The sequence below is a fragment of the Pseudophryne corroboree genome, chromosome 1, assembly GCF_028390025.1.
Source record: "Pseudophryne corroboree isolate aPseCor3 chromosome 1, aPseCor3.hap2, whole genome shotgun sequence".
NCBI classification, from domain to species: Eukaryota; Metazoa; Chordata; class Amphibia; order Anura; family Myobatrachidae; genus Pseudophryne; species Pseudophryne corroboree.
The window spans coordinates 769559710-769575364 of NC_086444.1; the positions used below are offsets into that span (position 1 = coordinate 769559710).

General features: G+C 41.1%; 1 protein-coding gene across 8 annotated transcripts in view; it reads left to right on the forward strand.

The window, feature by feature from the left end:
• Positions 1-15655, forward strand: part of BMPR1B (bone morphogenetic protein receptor type 1B) — an 804535-nt gene that overhangs the window by 718867 nt on the left and 70013 nt on the right. For all 8 annotated transcript variants that reach the window (XM_063917486.1, XM_063917497.1, XM_063917476.1 and 5 more), the window contains one exon: positions 10870-11032. In XM_063917486.1, coding sequence (XP_063773556.1) covers positions 10870-11032 — 163 coding nt within the window. The remainder of the gene's footprint in view (positions 1-10869; positions 11033-15655) is intronic.

The following is a 15655-nucleotide window of genomic DNA, read 5'->3' on the forward strand; positions in this document are numbered from 1 at the left end:
GCGATCATTTCAGTGCTTGTCGTTCCTGGTTGACGTCACAAACACACCCAGCGTTCGCCCAGGCACTCCCACCGTTTCTCCGGCCACTCCTGCGTTTTTTCCGGAAACGGTAGCGTTTTCAGCCACACGCCCCTGAAACGCCGTGTTTCCGCCCAGTAACACCCATTTCCTGTCAATCACATTACGATCGCCGGAGCGAAGAAAAAGCCGTGAGTAAAAATACTTTCTTCATAGTAAAGTTACTTGGCGCAGTCGCAGTGCGAACATTGCGCATGCGTACTAAGCGGATTTTCACTGCGATGCGATGAAAAATACCGAGCGAACAACTCGGAATGAGGGCCAATGTCTGCTGCTGCAGCACTTACCCTACAGGCAAAATCCTCACAAGAGAGAGATTTAAAATGGCCTCCCCTCACTTATATATCATGAACCCTCCCCTTCACAAAGGGCTGTACTTTCTTCACAGCTAGGTCCACCCCTCACCAGATGTTTAACTCTTTCCTTTCCTATGCAGTCAATTCTCTCTCCTTCTAAATAGCTTTGCAAACATGTCAAAGATTGGAGAGGTACACTGAAGATTTGTTCCAAGTGATGCATGCTTTTATCAGGTGAGACCCATATATATATATATATATATATATATATATATATACCTCCCAACATGACCCTCTCCAGAAGGGAGAGTATGCTCTGCTCCTGTACTTCCCTCTTAATGTATAATTGCCATCACCTGTGCTGAAACACCTTTCTTATGGGCCCTACACACTGGCAGATAATACTGAAAGATATGAACGATCTCGTTCATTAATGAACGAGATACCGTTCATATCTTTCAGTGTGGAGGCACCAGCGATGAACGATGCGTGGCCCCGTGCCCGTTCATCGCTGGTGCACCGTCGCTTATGCATGCAGGCCAATATGGACGATCTCGTCCATATTTGCCTGCACTGTTATGGAGCCGGGTGATGGGGGGAGTAAAGAAACTTCACTCCCCACGTCCCTGCCCCCCCGCCGCCGGGTCGCCCGTCGGCCGTATCCGCCGTCGGGCAGCTTGGCGGCGGATCTATCAGTGTGTAGGGCCCATTATCCAGTAACCTGTTCAAAACAGATGGCGGCAATTATAAATTAAGAGAAAAGTCCAGGAGCAGAATATTTTCTGACCCTCCTGGAGAGGGTCATGTTGGGAGATATGTATGTATATATATATATATATATATATATATATACACACGTAGAATTGAGCGGCACTCTCAGGACTATAATAAAGAACGGGTCCTCAGCCCATCAATAATTGATGGGCTGAGGACCCGTTCTTTATTATAGTCCTGAGAGTGCCGCTCAATTCTACGTGTTTATACAGTGGTTTATTCTGCACGAGAAAGCACCAGGCGTTACATTTATTTAATCTGGAGTGCCGACTGCTTGGACATCTATATATATATATATATATATATATATATATATGTATATATAGATAGATAGATAGATAGATAGATAGATAGATAGATAGATAGATAGATAGATATACAATAAAACATTTGCTTATCACTCAAATGCCATACTAATGTTTTAATATAGTTATTTTTAAACACTACTCAAACCATATATTTTACATAATAAAAAAAGCAGATTAATACAGATGTGTCCTCATACATCTTGCTTTAATACGCCACGCAGTGGGAGATGCCTCACTTGAGTGAGCTGACAGGTCCCGTGCAGCTCCATTGGCATCGGACATCTGCATACAAAATGCCACAATACAGTTTTTTCTAGGAAAACACTAACGTACCATTTTTTATGCAGTTTCAGCCACAGTCGCACACAGAATGATATGCATGCCGCATTTCATTTTAATCAGCAAAAGCTGCTTGTGTGTCTTTTTCGCATCATTTTGCGAATAAGATGCATATTAATGAAAAAGTTGTGCAAAAAGACGTACGGTGCTATCAAATCATGCCAGGGCTTGACGTGACTAGAAGGGCTGTTTAATGTGAGGGAGGCTAAATGTATTTGGATGCATCCACTCCAGGAATCTACACCAACTTGTTCTCGTAATTTGAGTATACCTGGAGTTTAAATGATAGAAAAATAGAAATTGTGAGTTAAAGATCTTATGTGGAATGACATGAAACTTGTCAAATATCAGGGGTGGAACTACCGTAGATTCAAATCAGCAAATCTCTGGGGGTGACACAATTTAATTACTTGCTCCTCATGCAGTTCCTTGCTATCTCTGGGCACCCTTGGCAGCAATGTGACAGCATCCGTGATTGGTTGTATGTTTCAGCCAATCTCCACTAAGAGTGTGGAAACCTCCCACTACTGTGCCAGTGCCATTCACTAATTGGTGTACTCAGGGGCGTTTTAAAGAGAGGAGGGTACCCATGTGCAACCTCCATTGCGGGCACCCTCCTCTCTGGCTGCTAGTAGACAATAACTTTGTGGCTCTGAATGATTGTACCTGGAGGCTTAGAAGCAGATAGTAGATGATGTTTGAATCACATTTTTTTCTACTAGACGTGCATAATTAATTCTTGTACCTGGCAACAGAGGCTATTTGTGCTCACGACGCATTACACTAATGGTGCCGGAAAGGGGATTGGAAGGGTGTGTAAGCCTGGCCAAAGTATGGTATTGGTGTGTTCATGCAAAACATGTCCTATCATGTCCACCAAGAAGACACATGTACCTGTTAGGTGGTGATTACTTGCAGATGCTGGAATGCTGCTGCAATATTATACAAACTGATGACGATAAGGAGGAGGATAACAATGACTACATACCTCCCAACATGACCCTCTCCAGGAGAGACAGAGTGCTCTGTTCCTGGACTTCCCTCTGAATGTATGATTGCCATCACCTGTGCTGAAACACCTTTCTTATCCATTAACCTGTTCACCACAGGTGCCTGCAATCACAATTAAGAGAAAAGTCCAGAAGCAGAGCATTGTTTCCCTCCTGGAGAGGGTCATGTTGGGAGGTATGTGACTATAAGTATGGTTGCTGCTTCTGATTGGCAGATTGCATCTGAATTCCTCTTATTTATACTAACACTATCACTATAGTAATGTGTCTGCTGTGTTTTGTATGTATTATTATGCAATTTTAATATTCAGTTCACAATGATAAACAAATACTGTATTTCAATTGATTTATTAAAGGGGAAGGCAAATAATGTGTATGTTGAGATGAGCTTAATTAAAACTATAACTTTTATGAACTAGAGCACAGGTTCTCAAACTCGGTCCTCAGGACCCCACACGGTGCATGTTTTGCAGGTCTCCTCACAGAATCACAAGTGAAATAATTAGCTCCACCTGTGGACCTTTTAAAATGTGTCTGTGAGTAATTAATACACCTGTGCACTTGCTGGGTTACCTGCAAAACATGCACTGTGTGGGGTCCTGAGGACCGGGTTTGAGAACCCCTGAACTAGAGAATGGGGCATGTGTAAAGGTGGATGGATAGATATTGTATGGAAAATGATGTCCTCTCTGTAGCGTACCTATCTTTAGTTCTAATTCAGGAAATAAATCCATACATAATTGACCTATTCTTAGTACTGCAGCCTTTCTCACCTCACACACTGGTATGGTGATCACTAAAATGTTTTCACACACACTTGTTTAAAAGCTCCGATGTGTCTGTAAAGGTCAGATATCAAAGTGAAGCCATGATGAGCTTCAGATTACATAGCTGCTTATTCCATCCAGTCAGACTGCTGTTCGCTTGTCTGGATCTGCACAACATATTTGTTGTATCGTTCTGGTTGACAGTCACTTAATTTCTTTTGTTTGTATTATAGGTGAGGCTTTGCATCATCACCATCACCACACTGAATAGTTTGTATAAAAGGTGTTTAGAGGAAGCATTCATTGTTTGACAACTGATTATCACTGTTTGCCAGTCAGATCCTTTTTCTACAAGTGTATTTTATTCATTTATGTGACTGCCAAGCAATCACAAGAAGAGAACCAAGTTTATTGAAGTGAAATCTAACACCTTAAATAAATGTGATGTAATGTTACGCTCACCGCTTGTGATAAAAAGGGCTTTAGGTAAACGCCAGCTTATAGAAGACATACCAAATGTCTGGACTGAAAAATAACTTTATTTATTTATTTTATTTTTTTCACTATGAAATAAGAGCCAGCCCTAACCAATATGATGCCCTCAGCAAGATTTTGGCTGGTGCCTCCTAGCACAGACGCTAGTTCCGCCTCTGACACTCCACCCCTTTCCTAGCACCATCACCCCTCACCCATAGCAGTCCTCATTTTGGTACTCCTACCCCCTATATTTTAAATAGGAACAGTGTGCACATACGGTGCGCAGCTCAAAATGGGGCGTTTTCTTGCTGTGAAGAGGCATGGCCACACAATAATACCTCCAGCTGAAATTACGCCACACAGTACTGCAACTTTATTCACATTATATCATGCAATAGTGTCTCTTATTCACGTTACATCACACAGTAGTACCACGTTACTCCTCACAGTAGTGCCCCTTATTCACATTATACCACACCATATTGCTTTTTATTCACATTAGACCACACAGTAGTGCCCTTTCTATACATTACGCCACAAAGTAGTAAACCTTATACACATAATGCCGCACATTAGTAATGCATTTTGTATGCAGATAGAGCTGCAGTCACACACAGAATATAGGCATGCTGCATATCATTTTAATCAGCAGAAGCTGCTTGTGCCCCTAGGCACTTTCCTAGTTTGCCTATGCCTAGGACCAACTCTGGATAGTCTAATCATTAAAACCTCAACTACATTAGTAGTAAAGGTAATATACGTTTGTATATTGGGGGTCATTCCGACTTGATGGCAAGCTAGGATTTCTTGCTGCGCTGCAATCAGGTCAGAACTGTGCATGCGTATATGCACTGCAATGCACAGTCGCATCGTATGGGTACAAAGCGGATCGCTGCTGAGCAATGGATTTTACAGAGAAACCATTTGCACAGCCGATCGCAAGGAGATTGAGAGAAAGAGGGCGTTTGTGGGTGTCAACTAACCGTTTTCTGGGAGTGGTTGGAAAAACGCAGGCGTGTCCAAGCGTTTGCGGGGCGGGTGTCTGATGTACAGGCTGAAGTGATCGCACCGGCTGAGTAAGTTCTGAGCTACTCAGAAACTGCACAAAACTTTTTTGTAGTGCTCGGCTGCACATGCGATCGCACACTTGCAAAGCAAACATACACTCCCCTATAGGCGGCGACTATCTGTTCGCAGCGCTGCAAAAAATAGCTAGCGAGCGATCAACTCGGAATGACCCCCCTTGTCTCTTAGTTTAATAGAATTAATTAATATTCTACTATTCAATAAATATGTAGTCATATTTGAAATGTTTGAGAAACTAGTTGGTCTCTAGGGCAGGAAAACACAAGAATAGTGTGTATGAGATATGGTGTTGGATTTGAGTTCAAACAGGATTTAAGGAGCCAACACGCAAAGGGCATAAACTATGTATGTTCAGTTTCCCATCACTTACCTGTTTCCTCATATCACTTGTGGTCCCCAGTTCTTCAGCATAATTCCCCTCTGTGCTCCAAGCGGCCTGCAGATAAACCATATTGCTTTCCCATGTCCTCACTTCTAATTTACACTTTAGTAAAGTAAAAACTAATACATGATCCATGCTGCGGAAAAGGCTTCATATCGTTGTGTGCTTTTGGCAAGGCAGAATATCCCATATCCATGTACTTCATGTTTTAATGCAAAATCTAGTAAATTTCACTTTACTGCAATTTTTGTAGACTCTTCAGCCCCAGGGCAAATTGGAAACATAAAGTGAACTTAGAAAAGAGTCTGCTGATGGCCTATATTGTAGCCTGTCCCGGGAACGGTAGGTAAGGTAAATGGAATCCGGCTGACAATAGGTCGACCACTATTGGTTGACGTGGACAAAAGGTTGACATTGTTAAAAGGACAACATGGTAATGGTTGACATGAGTTTTTTTTACATTTTTTTTTACATTTTCAACTTTTCATACATTACCATCCATGTGGGCTATGATTGGGAATAGTAACCTTCCCGCAGTTCGCTCGCCATGCAAGTGGATGCAGTGCACTAATTTTGATCCCCCCCCTCCAAAAAAAAATCCCCACAAACAACAACCTTGTGTCGACATTTTCATGCATCTGCCTTTTCTGTGTTTACATTTTTATAATTGTTGACCTTTTTCCCATGTTGACCTTGTACATGTCGACCTTTTGGGGTCAACCTGGGCACTCAACCTTTTTCAGGTCGACCCAATGATCCACACCCAAGGTAAATACCCCTAAATGTTCTTGCTCAATACACTGAATACCTATTTTCTAATAGCACAACATAAAAGGAAAGTTGCAGAACTGCTTCAGTGAATGTAGTCAGGTCTTGTCTCAGCCCATACAGATGAGGAAAACCAGTACCTCAATGATTCACTGTAATTTGCTGAGGTACAGACCTCCATGATGATGTCATAGTCTTATTCACACTTGAGAAGACTATGAACGATGTGTGTGAAAAAGCTGCAGTTCTTAAGAGACCATGAGAATCTGTAAAAGTACAGTGAATTACAGATGAACTTGCTTAGAGTAATTCCAGAGTCTGTGTACAGCTGGTGTTATAGTTAATAGCAATGAGTTGTTTAAATATAATTGCCCAAATATAAATGTATGGTATGGAGTCAGAATAGGCATTAAACATTGAGCTTATGGAGCCTTCACTTTTTCATCTGCATAATACTTGCATCATCTGTCCCCTCATGGAGATATTGGAAGGGAAAATTAGCGAGCAAGAGCATGGAACACTGGCCCTTTTCGGATTATCATGGCCCTACCACCCACTTTGATAGAATGGTAGCACTAAATGGCCCAGTGCCCCGGGAGAATGGACAGAAAGGATTAGAGTCGCTGACTGTGAGTTGGGGAGAAATGGAGACATGAGAACCACGAGGCATGAGGGTCCTGCTCATGAGAACTTGCGGTTATTGCTAAACAGTGGGTACTGACAAAAGCGAGACATAGTATTACCTTGTTATCTATATAAATAAAAGGATACTGTGCTGCGCACATTATTTTCAAAATAATTAAGTGAAGTTGTGATTTATGTCTTGTGTTTATTTTTTTATTTTAGTTTGTCAGTCTGTGCTTACTCACATACTGGGCAGGATGCATCAAGCATCGCATTTTGCATGTAATACATCTCACCACACCGCAATCATAACAATGTTAACACTGTATGCATGAAGATTTTAGCAAAGGACAGTTCTACCTGCAGTGTGGGAACTTCCATGTTTGTGACCAGGAGTCCGTCTGCACATGTCTCAGTTGATGCATATGCCGCGGGGGACAGATCCCTCTCAGGGCGGAATTCGATGAGGACCCCTTAGGTTTCTATTGGTTAAAGTCATCTAAAGATGGCGTTCTCCATCGGGTCCAAGCTCCGAAATGTATCGCGTTACGGAGCTTGGTGCATATGAGAAATGCAGCAACCCTCCAAAAACTGAACTTTCGGAGGTTTGACCGCCTTTTTAGCTTTGATACATCCTGCTCCATGTGAGACAATATATGTGTAAGCATTACCTTCACTTGTACACTCGCTGAAGGGAATTATTAGCAAGTGCTCCCTGTGGTGTTATGAAGTCTGTGTTGCTAGAATTCAGTAATATGGTGCCACATGCTGCCTCATGTGTATAGTTTAATGCTTATATGGATGTTGTTTAAACAATAGCCTCATAATTTCCATGGCTGAGTGTAGCATAAGCATCGAAAAACACTTAACCACAGTGTTACCTCATCAAATGTATGAGTAGTAGAACAATATCTGCACCATCTGATGTGTCTCTCCAGACTACCTGACTGGAAATCTTGCCTGTGCGACTACTCCCAGATCTAATTAAATAAAAAAAAATGAAATGTAATGAATAATTCCCCCTGTACCTTTAGAAAGATGGCATTTTATTGCGTTTACTATTTTTTCCAATTGTCTCATTTCTGATATTTATGTTAGACAGTAGACTGTGATTTATCACTTCTCTTCCCAAAAGCTGTCTGGAAGAGTGGATGACATTAAATTTCGTCCAAGAGCTGTAATGTCAGATGAAAACACAGACCTATGCTTTTTGGTCTGTATTACTATTAATGTTGTTATTTAACTTTGCCACCCTATGAGCCAGATGTCTGAAAATCTCTGACTGGAACTTATTTTAAAAGTTCATTCCCTATCCATGAATAACAATGTTGTATAGTCACAAAACCAGCTTTGTGACTACTTGCTGAAAGAGAAATTATTCTAAAGGGTATATTCCACTGACCCAGAAACACAACATCTGTTCCTGTTAATTTATACAGGCCACATTTCAAAAGTATCACAATCGAGTGTTAATTCTTTTTATGCAAAGACAGACATGAACACCCATATTTTTAAATAGGCTTCTTCATGGTTTATGACTTGCCATTTTTCTGAAGCTACTGGATGGGTGATAATACATCTGCTTTAGTAATGGTCATGTATAAATGCCAAATAGACATTTAAAGTGGGCAGGTTAATTGCTTTATAGTCATGAGAAGGATGGCAGCACTCATATGTTTACATGCAAATAAAAACCACTTAGTTTAGGCAATTGAACAGAGGAACAAGTATGGAGCCTATCCCAGATACTCAATTTAATGCTTTTTTACATCTAGCTGAAGCTTAATTGAATACTTTAATTGCTTTTCACATGTGTTTTAGTTTATTACACATATGTCCTACCATATGTTGTGTAACATAAAAAATAGTTTTCCATCCCAAACTCCCATAGCTTAGACATACACCATTTCTCTTTCCATCCTATCCCATTTCAGTACACCAAGAGGAGCATAATGGGTAGCTCCCTCGCTAGTTGTTGGCCAACATCAGAGCAGGTCGTGTCAAACAATCACAGCGGCAGTATTGATAAAGTTGTGTGTCAGACTACTTTATCAATAGTGCAGCTGTGATTGTTTGACACGACTTGCTCTGATGTTGGCCATCAACTAGCTGCTGTGCCCAAGTCTGTATGTACAAAGGCTTTTATATCTATCTATTGTATGCTATGACCTGATTGTTCAGATCTACAGTCATTTAAGTTTTGTAATAGAAAATCCAGGAGTGGGCTTTAAGGATTCCATTTTCAACCAGAAGTGCCATCCAAGCCTAAGTCCAGTATAATAGTTTTAATTGTACATTTTGAATGTACCAGTATCTGCTAAAACATTAAAGTAGCTTCTGTAAATTGAAACATTTTGGTTATTCTTGATAACATTGTCACCTACCATATATAAATATTCTCCGTCAGCTGCCATACAGTGCGTGAAACATTGCTGTGCTTTTGAATAACAGAAACCAGATATTGCACGTGGCAAGTTAAAGCAAACATCACACCCAGGCAGAGCTTGAGCAATGTGTCGGCATTTTACATGAATCATTTGTTCCTGGTCCACCTGCCAAACTTACAGATTGGAAATCAGGACATGTTAAATTAGGCCACAAACACCCAGAGCCATGCAAAGTACTTATAAGTACACTCAAACCATGTTCATTTCTGGACAAACCATACATGGCACCAATAATTTGCACTGCTCCACAATAAAGTGGTTGTTGACCGTTTTGTCAATGATTCAAAAAAACACAAAGCTACAAACTTTACAGTGGAGCAAACCGGGATACATATCAAAGGGGATGGGGCAAATCAGGCAGAGGTGGCATGGCTATATCAAGAGGTGGTCTGACCACAATTGCGGATTGTGTTTACCGCTCCTCATCCATCAATTGCTCTGTGAACCTGCCCCTTCCGTTCACCGGACCGGATGGTGGGGATGTCTTGTCTAAATAACAATTTTCCGAGGAATGCAATCAATTCTCTAATATCCATTCCACGGGATCCGTTCTACACCAGTTGTAAATACAACTATTCTCCGTCCCCTATGTGTGTTAATAAATTCCAGGCATTTCTCAGTGATCAGCAAGAACATCACCTCCAAGTTAAAATTAGATCAAAATTCTCATCCTTCACCACTTAAATCTATGTTGAAGATTCTTCCTTTACTACCAAATGTAAAGAGTGATAGTCTGTGCCCACATATAGCTAATTATCTTGGGCTATGTCCCCGTAAGGGCCAAAATAAAGCCCCATACTGGTAATTCACCACAGACAGAAGCATCCCTTTTCTTTCTTATGGAAACTTTTTGGAAATGTTTATTTTGTTTAAATGACTGTATAAAAATAAAACATGTAGAGATTTGATTAAACATATAAATGCTGCAACATGGCAATTGTAGAGGAGGTAAGAATGTGACTGCTGGGTGTTGTGTTACAAGTGCTACAAAGGTTTTAAATATTTTCCCATCAAGTATGTTAATATGGTAGGTGTGAATCACAGACCAGTTGTACTGACGTTGTTCTGCTCCTTAGAATGTTTGTAATTTTATGCTGTGACTTCTCAGCTATCCTTTAATGAGCTCATTAGTTTCTTCATAGACCTTCATGTTTCTTAAGTGTTAGATTTTGGCACCATTATACTGATAACACATCCATGTTATTGGATATTTCCTTGTGTCCTTTTATTTAAGTATTATTTCCATCCAGCCATGGATATTCTGTTAGTACTGTCTCTCGGCATTTATGGAACTGTGGTTATAAGTGAGTCAGGAAAAGTGGTACTGCACATATTTTAGGATTTATAGTGTTAGAAGTTCATCTGGTAATCTTTATGAGCTTGTGTCTCTCTTCATGGAAATCCAAAGTTTAACTTACTGTGAAATTATTTGCTTTCTTTTTAGTATATTTTAAATGTGTCCAGAAATTGGCTTTCCGCCCAGATCTTTATAATTTATCCGATTCCCTTTCAGCAAATCTTTTTGATAACATGCTCCTGAGGAGCTCAGCAAAGCTCAATGTGGACAGCAGCAGAAAGGAGGACACAGAGAGTACAGCACCTGCCCCTCCACAGAGGCTGCTGTCATGTTACTGTCATCACCACTGCCCAGAGGACTCCTTCAACAATACCTGCTGGTGGGTACATATTACATTGTCATTATTTGCAATATCCTTGGGTGTAGTTATATAGTGTGAGCCTCATTTTCAACATTCTTTGTAGTCATAATGTCATTTTTCCTTCAATCAGAAATTCCCAGGATGATTTTCATTTTTAAGTTTAAACAGCGTTAATTCATTACTGTGCCATATTTAGTAATAGGTGCAGCAGCACCTCATCTGTCCCCCTCGCAGTCCAATCTTGCCCAAGACTAGAATAAAAATCTGTCCGAAACTACAATAGTTGAGGCATATAGCCAAACTTTTATTCGCACTAACTTTGGGGTTAGTCTAATTGAATGGACCCCAATAAAGGCATAAAAAAAACTAAAGAAAATGACAACATAGCAAAACAATTAAATGGTAACATAAACATAAATGACTATCAAAGCCATTTTCATATAGGTAAATAGTAAGGAAGGTAAGTATTTTATACATATGTTTGAGTCAATGGCCCTCATTCCGAGTTGATCGCTCGCTAGCTACTTTTTGCAGCCATGCAAACGTATAGTCGCCGCCCACGGGGGAGTGTGCGATCGCAAGTTTTTTGCAGTTTCTGAGTAGGTCTGAACTTACTTAGCCCTTGCGATCACTTCAGCCTGTCCGGCCGGAATTGACATCAGACACCCAACCTGCAAACGCCTGGACACGCCTGCGTTTTCCCTACCACTCCCAGAAAATGGTCAGTTGACACCCATAAACGCCCTCTTTCTGTCAATCTCCTTGCGAACGGCTGTGCGAATGGAATCGTCTCTAGAAGCATTGCACAGCAACAATGCTGTTTGTACCCATATGACGCGCCTGCGCATTGCGGTGCAAATGCATGCGCAGTAGTAACCTGATCGCTGCACTGCGAAAATTGGCAGTGTGCGATCTACTCGGAATGAGGCCCAATGGCCCTCATTCCGAGTTGTTCGCTCGCTAGCCGCTTTTCGCAGCAGTGCACACGCTAAGCCGCCGCCCTCTGGGAGTGAATCTTAGCTTAGCAGAATTGCGAACGAAAGATTCGCAAAATTGCGAATAGAAATTTCTTAGCAGTTTCTGAGTAGCTCGAGACTTACTCTGCCACTGCGATCAGTTCAGTCAGTTTCGTTCCTGGTTTGGCGTCACAAACACACCCAGCGTTCGCCCAGGCACTCCCCCGTTTCTCCAGCCACTCCCGCGTTTTTCCCAGAAACGGCAGCGTTTTTTCACACACACCCATAAAACGTCCAGTTTCCGCCCAGAAACACCCACTTCCTGTCAATCACACTCCGATCACCAGAACGAAGAAAAAACCTTGTAATGCCGTGAGTAAAATACCAAACTTCTTAGCAAATTTACTTGACGCAGCCGCAGTGCGAACATTGCGCATGCGCAGTTAGCGGAAAATCGCACCGATGCGAAGGAAAATAACGAGCGAACAATTCGGAATGAGGGCCAATGTCATGTGTTGTAAGCACATAAATATGGAAAGTAGGAAAACTTGTACAAAACAGGTACAGTTAATACAAATGCTACCTTGTTATGGTAATCCTCGTAACATCATGTAATTGGTTAAAGATTGATGTTCAGAATTTACTTTGTGACCTACATACATTCAAAGGGAGCTATATAAATATAGAACACTGGAGGCTGTTACATTTCACGAGGAAGTGGTCCCTGATAGGAAGTGGTCCCTTATGTGGTTTCCAAACATTTTAGATCAAATCTGCAGACATTATCTGGGCAGCATTTACGACTAAATTCTTTATTCTTCCATTGAGTTTGTGGTATTCTCTCACAGCTGGTTGCCTTGGCTATACAAGCTATAAGTAACAGTTCATGCTGCTAAAATCCCATGTACTTGGATAGACAAAGTGAATCCTTGTAGACAAATCGATGGGTGTAGAACATGAGGAGCCGTCTTAAAGTCTTAGAGAAACAATATAATCACATGTTCCTTTGTTTGGGACATCAGATTATATATATATGCTATATGTGTGGTATTATAGGTATTTCCATGATGTAAAGCATGTCAGGCATAATAATAAAATTTTTGGAGAATATGGTAGGTACTTCTAATTTGTCCACACAGTTGAATCTTCTATGGGATTATTATAGCACTTTGACACTTTTCTCCAAGATGGCTCAAAACATTTACTATATACTTAGGGACTCTGAGCCTTATTCAGATGCGGTCGCAATGCCAATTTGTGCACAGTGGAGCGATACTGGCCACCTGTGTATATGTCGTGATGCTTACATGTCAAGGTACTTTTGTGATGCTGCTCACAGTGAAGAATTAGTCCCTGTTTTCAGGGCATGTCTCAGTGTCTGACTACGATCTCATACACAGAAAATATTCCATCAGCGTCTCAGCTCTCGCAGACATTTTGTGATACCATAGACACACTCGGGGAGTCGATGTTCCTTGCAGCTGTGTTGCTGTTGCAATGGAGTATGCAGTTGCTGAGATGTTGCAATGGCTCTGGGTGGTTGCTACACTTGCATTGCCTTGCAGTTCGGTCGTTTTAAAAGTCGCAGGTGCATAGGCATTAGTGACAATAGGGTGGCCCTCTAGAAATTAGTAGTTAGTGCATGACCCTGCTATAGATAACAAAACAAATGTAAAGGAATACATTATTGTCAGCTAGATTAACAATTTTACATTTCCACATATCTATAACTGACTTACGTTTGAGATGTCTGTGTTTTTCAGGCTACCGATGAAGTAGACATCAGTGCTTCAATTATGTTGGTTTCTTGATAAGACGCTGTGGCAAATGCCCATACAGATTAAAAAACAAGATAATAGAATTAGTAGGCACTTTTACTGGCAAGTCAGGAGACTTTAATACTGCTTTAAATTGTATCCATAAATACCACTGTCCTACAGAAGTGGTCTTCAGTTCAGTTAATGAAGACAAGTTTAACAGATGATTTCTAATAGCAAAGGTTAATAAATGGTAAATACTGTATAATGTGTTTGGAATTTGAGTATACCTTTACAACAGGTAATAACGAATAAACAGTAACTGTCTTTTCTTATGTTTATTATGGCAATACAGCCATGTACCCTCTGCCAGCACAACCTGTCAGTGAGACTTCCACAGCTTAAGGTGCATCTTTATTACACTGCCTCTGTTAATAAATAGGCTAATCATTATCATCAGTATTCCTTTCATTGCATTGTAAATCACACTGAGTATAGCCAGTGTCAGGGCTCATTATGGAACGGGCAGGGCAATGTTGGTTTTATAGCTTCAGTTGCCTTAGAAAAGCAGAGAAACGCATTTTCAATACTCTGGGATATAAGCCAAGTCTGGCTTTAGTCTGTCTCTAGTGATCTGTGCCATGTGGAAACCTACCCTAATACCAAATAGAAAGTTCTCACAGTGTTTTACAGGGTGTTAACATCATTATTAATGGAGAAAACTTGAAAGATTGTTTCGAATAGGATTATTGTTGGATATAAAATGTAGGCAGAGAGAAAAGTGATATATCTTTTTCAGGAACAGCAAAGAGAATTTGTGACCCATACAACTGAATGTAGAGTATGCACTTCTATGCTTCAGTGTGTGTGCACTTACTCACCAACAATCTGCACTTTGGGTCTAATTCATGTTTGTAAGCACATGTAGCTGCTGCCCTGAAATGGAAAGAGACACCCACCGAAGCGGTCACGAGTGCATTCGCTGCTGATTACACATTCGCAGCCCACATGCAAAAATGAAGGCCATTGGGTCTTAGGGTTGCCCTATAACATGTTTCTCTATGTATATGATCAAAGCTGAATGTAGATACGTGCCCCAGAAATGGCCGTGATACAGCTGCGTTTTTTCCACCACTCCCCGTAAACTCTGCCAAATCCCTTTCTATCAATCTCTCTGAGGCTAAGTCGGCACTGCGAACGTGATCACAAAGGTTCCTTGGTGCGTGCGCACTGTGATCACTACACATGCGCAGTCTGCTCATAATCGCTCCGTTGTGTGAACATCGGCCACTATGTACAAACATGAATTAGATCCTATGACAACTGAGCTATGTTTGCCTAATGCACTATGGACCTGGTTCAATGATAATTTTGCCAAAGCAATCTGAAAAAGTGGGTAGACATATGTATAATAAGAAAGAAAAATGTCAATAGATAAAACATCTCCGTACAAAAATGAAGTGTATAACACAGAAAGTGAATCAATAGGAAGCATTCAATAAGTAAACAATGATGATCCATCTACAAAGAGACACTACCAACTTACATTAACTCCTGTATATAGGTAGAGAAAAGTGCCTGAAAGGCAGTTTGAAGGAAAACTAAAAGCATTTTTAAAAAGAGACTATAACCAGGAAGAATAATGGAGGGTAAAGAGGAGTAGAAGGGGAGGGGTAAAAGATGAAAAGTGAAGGCCACTGACAGGTCGGGGTAACAATGAAAGTAAAGATAAATAAAAGGGTAGGAGAGGACGGGAGGCAGTGCCATCTTAACAGCAGTGTAGGCCCCTGGGCACAGCAATGCACTGGGCCCCCTACCCATCCTCCAGCGGTAGGGGTGGGGGGTGCTATCAGCGGCAGCTTTGATGTCCCGCGGGCGGTAGGGGGTGTTCTATCTTCTGCTCAGCATGTAGGACATGGAGCAGTAAT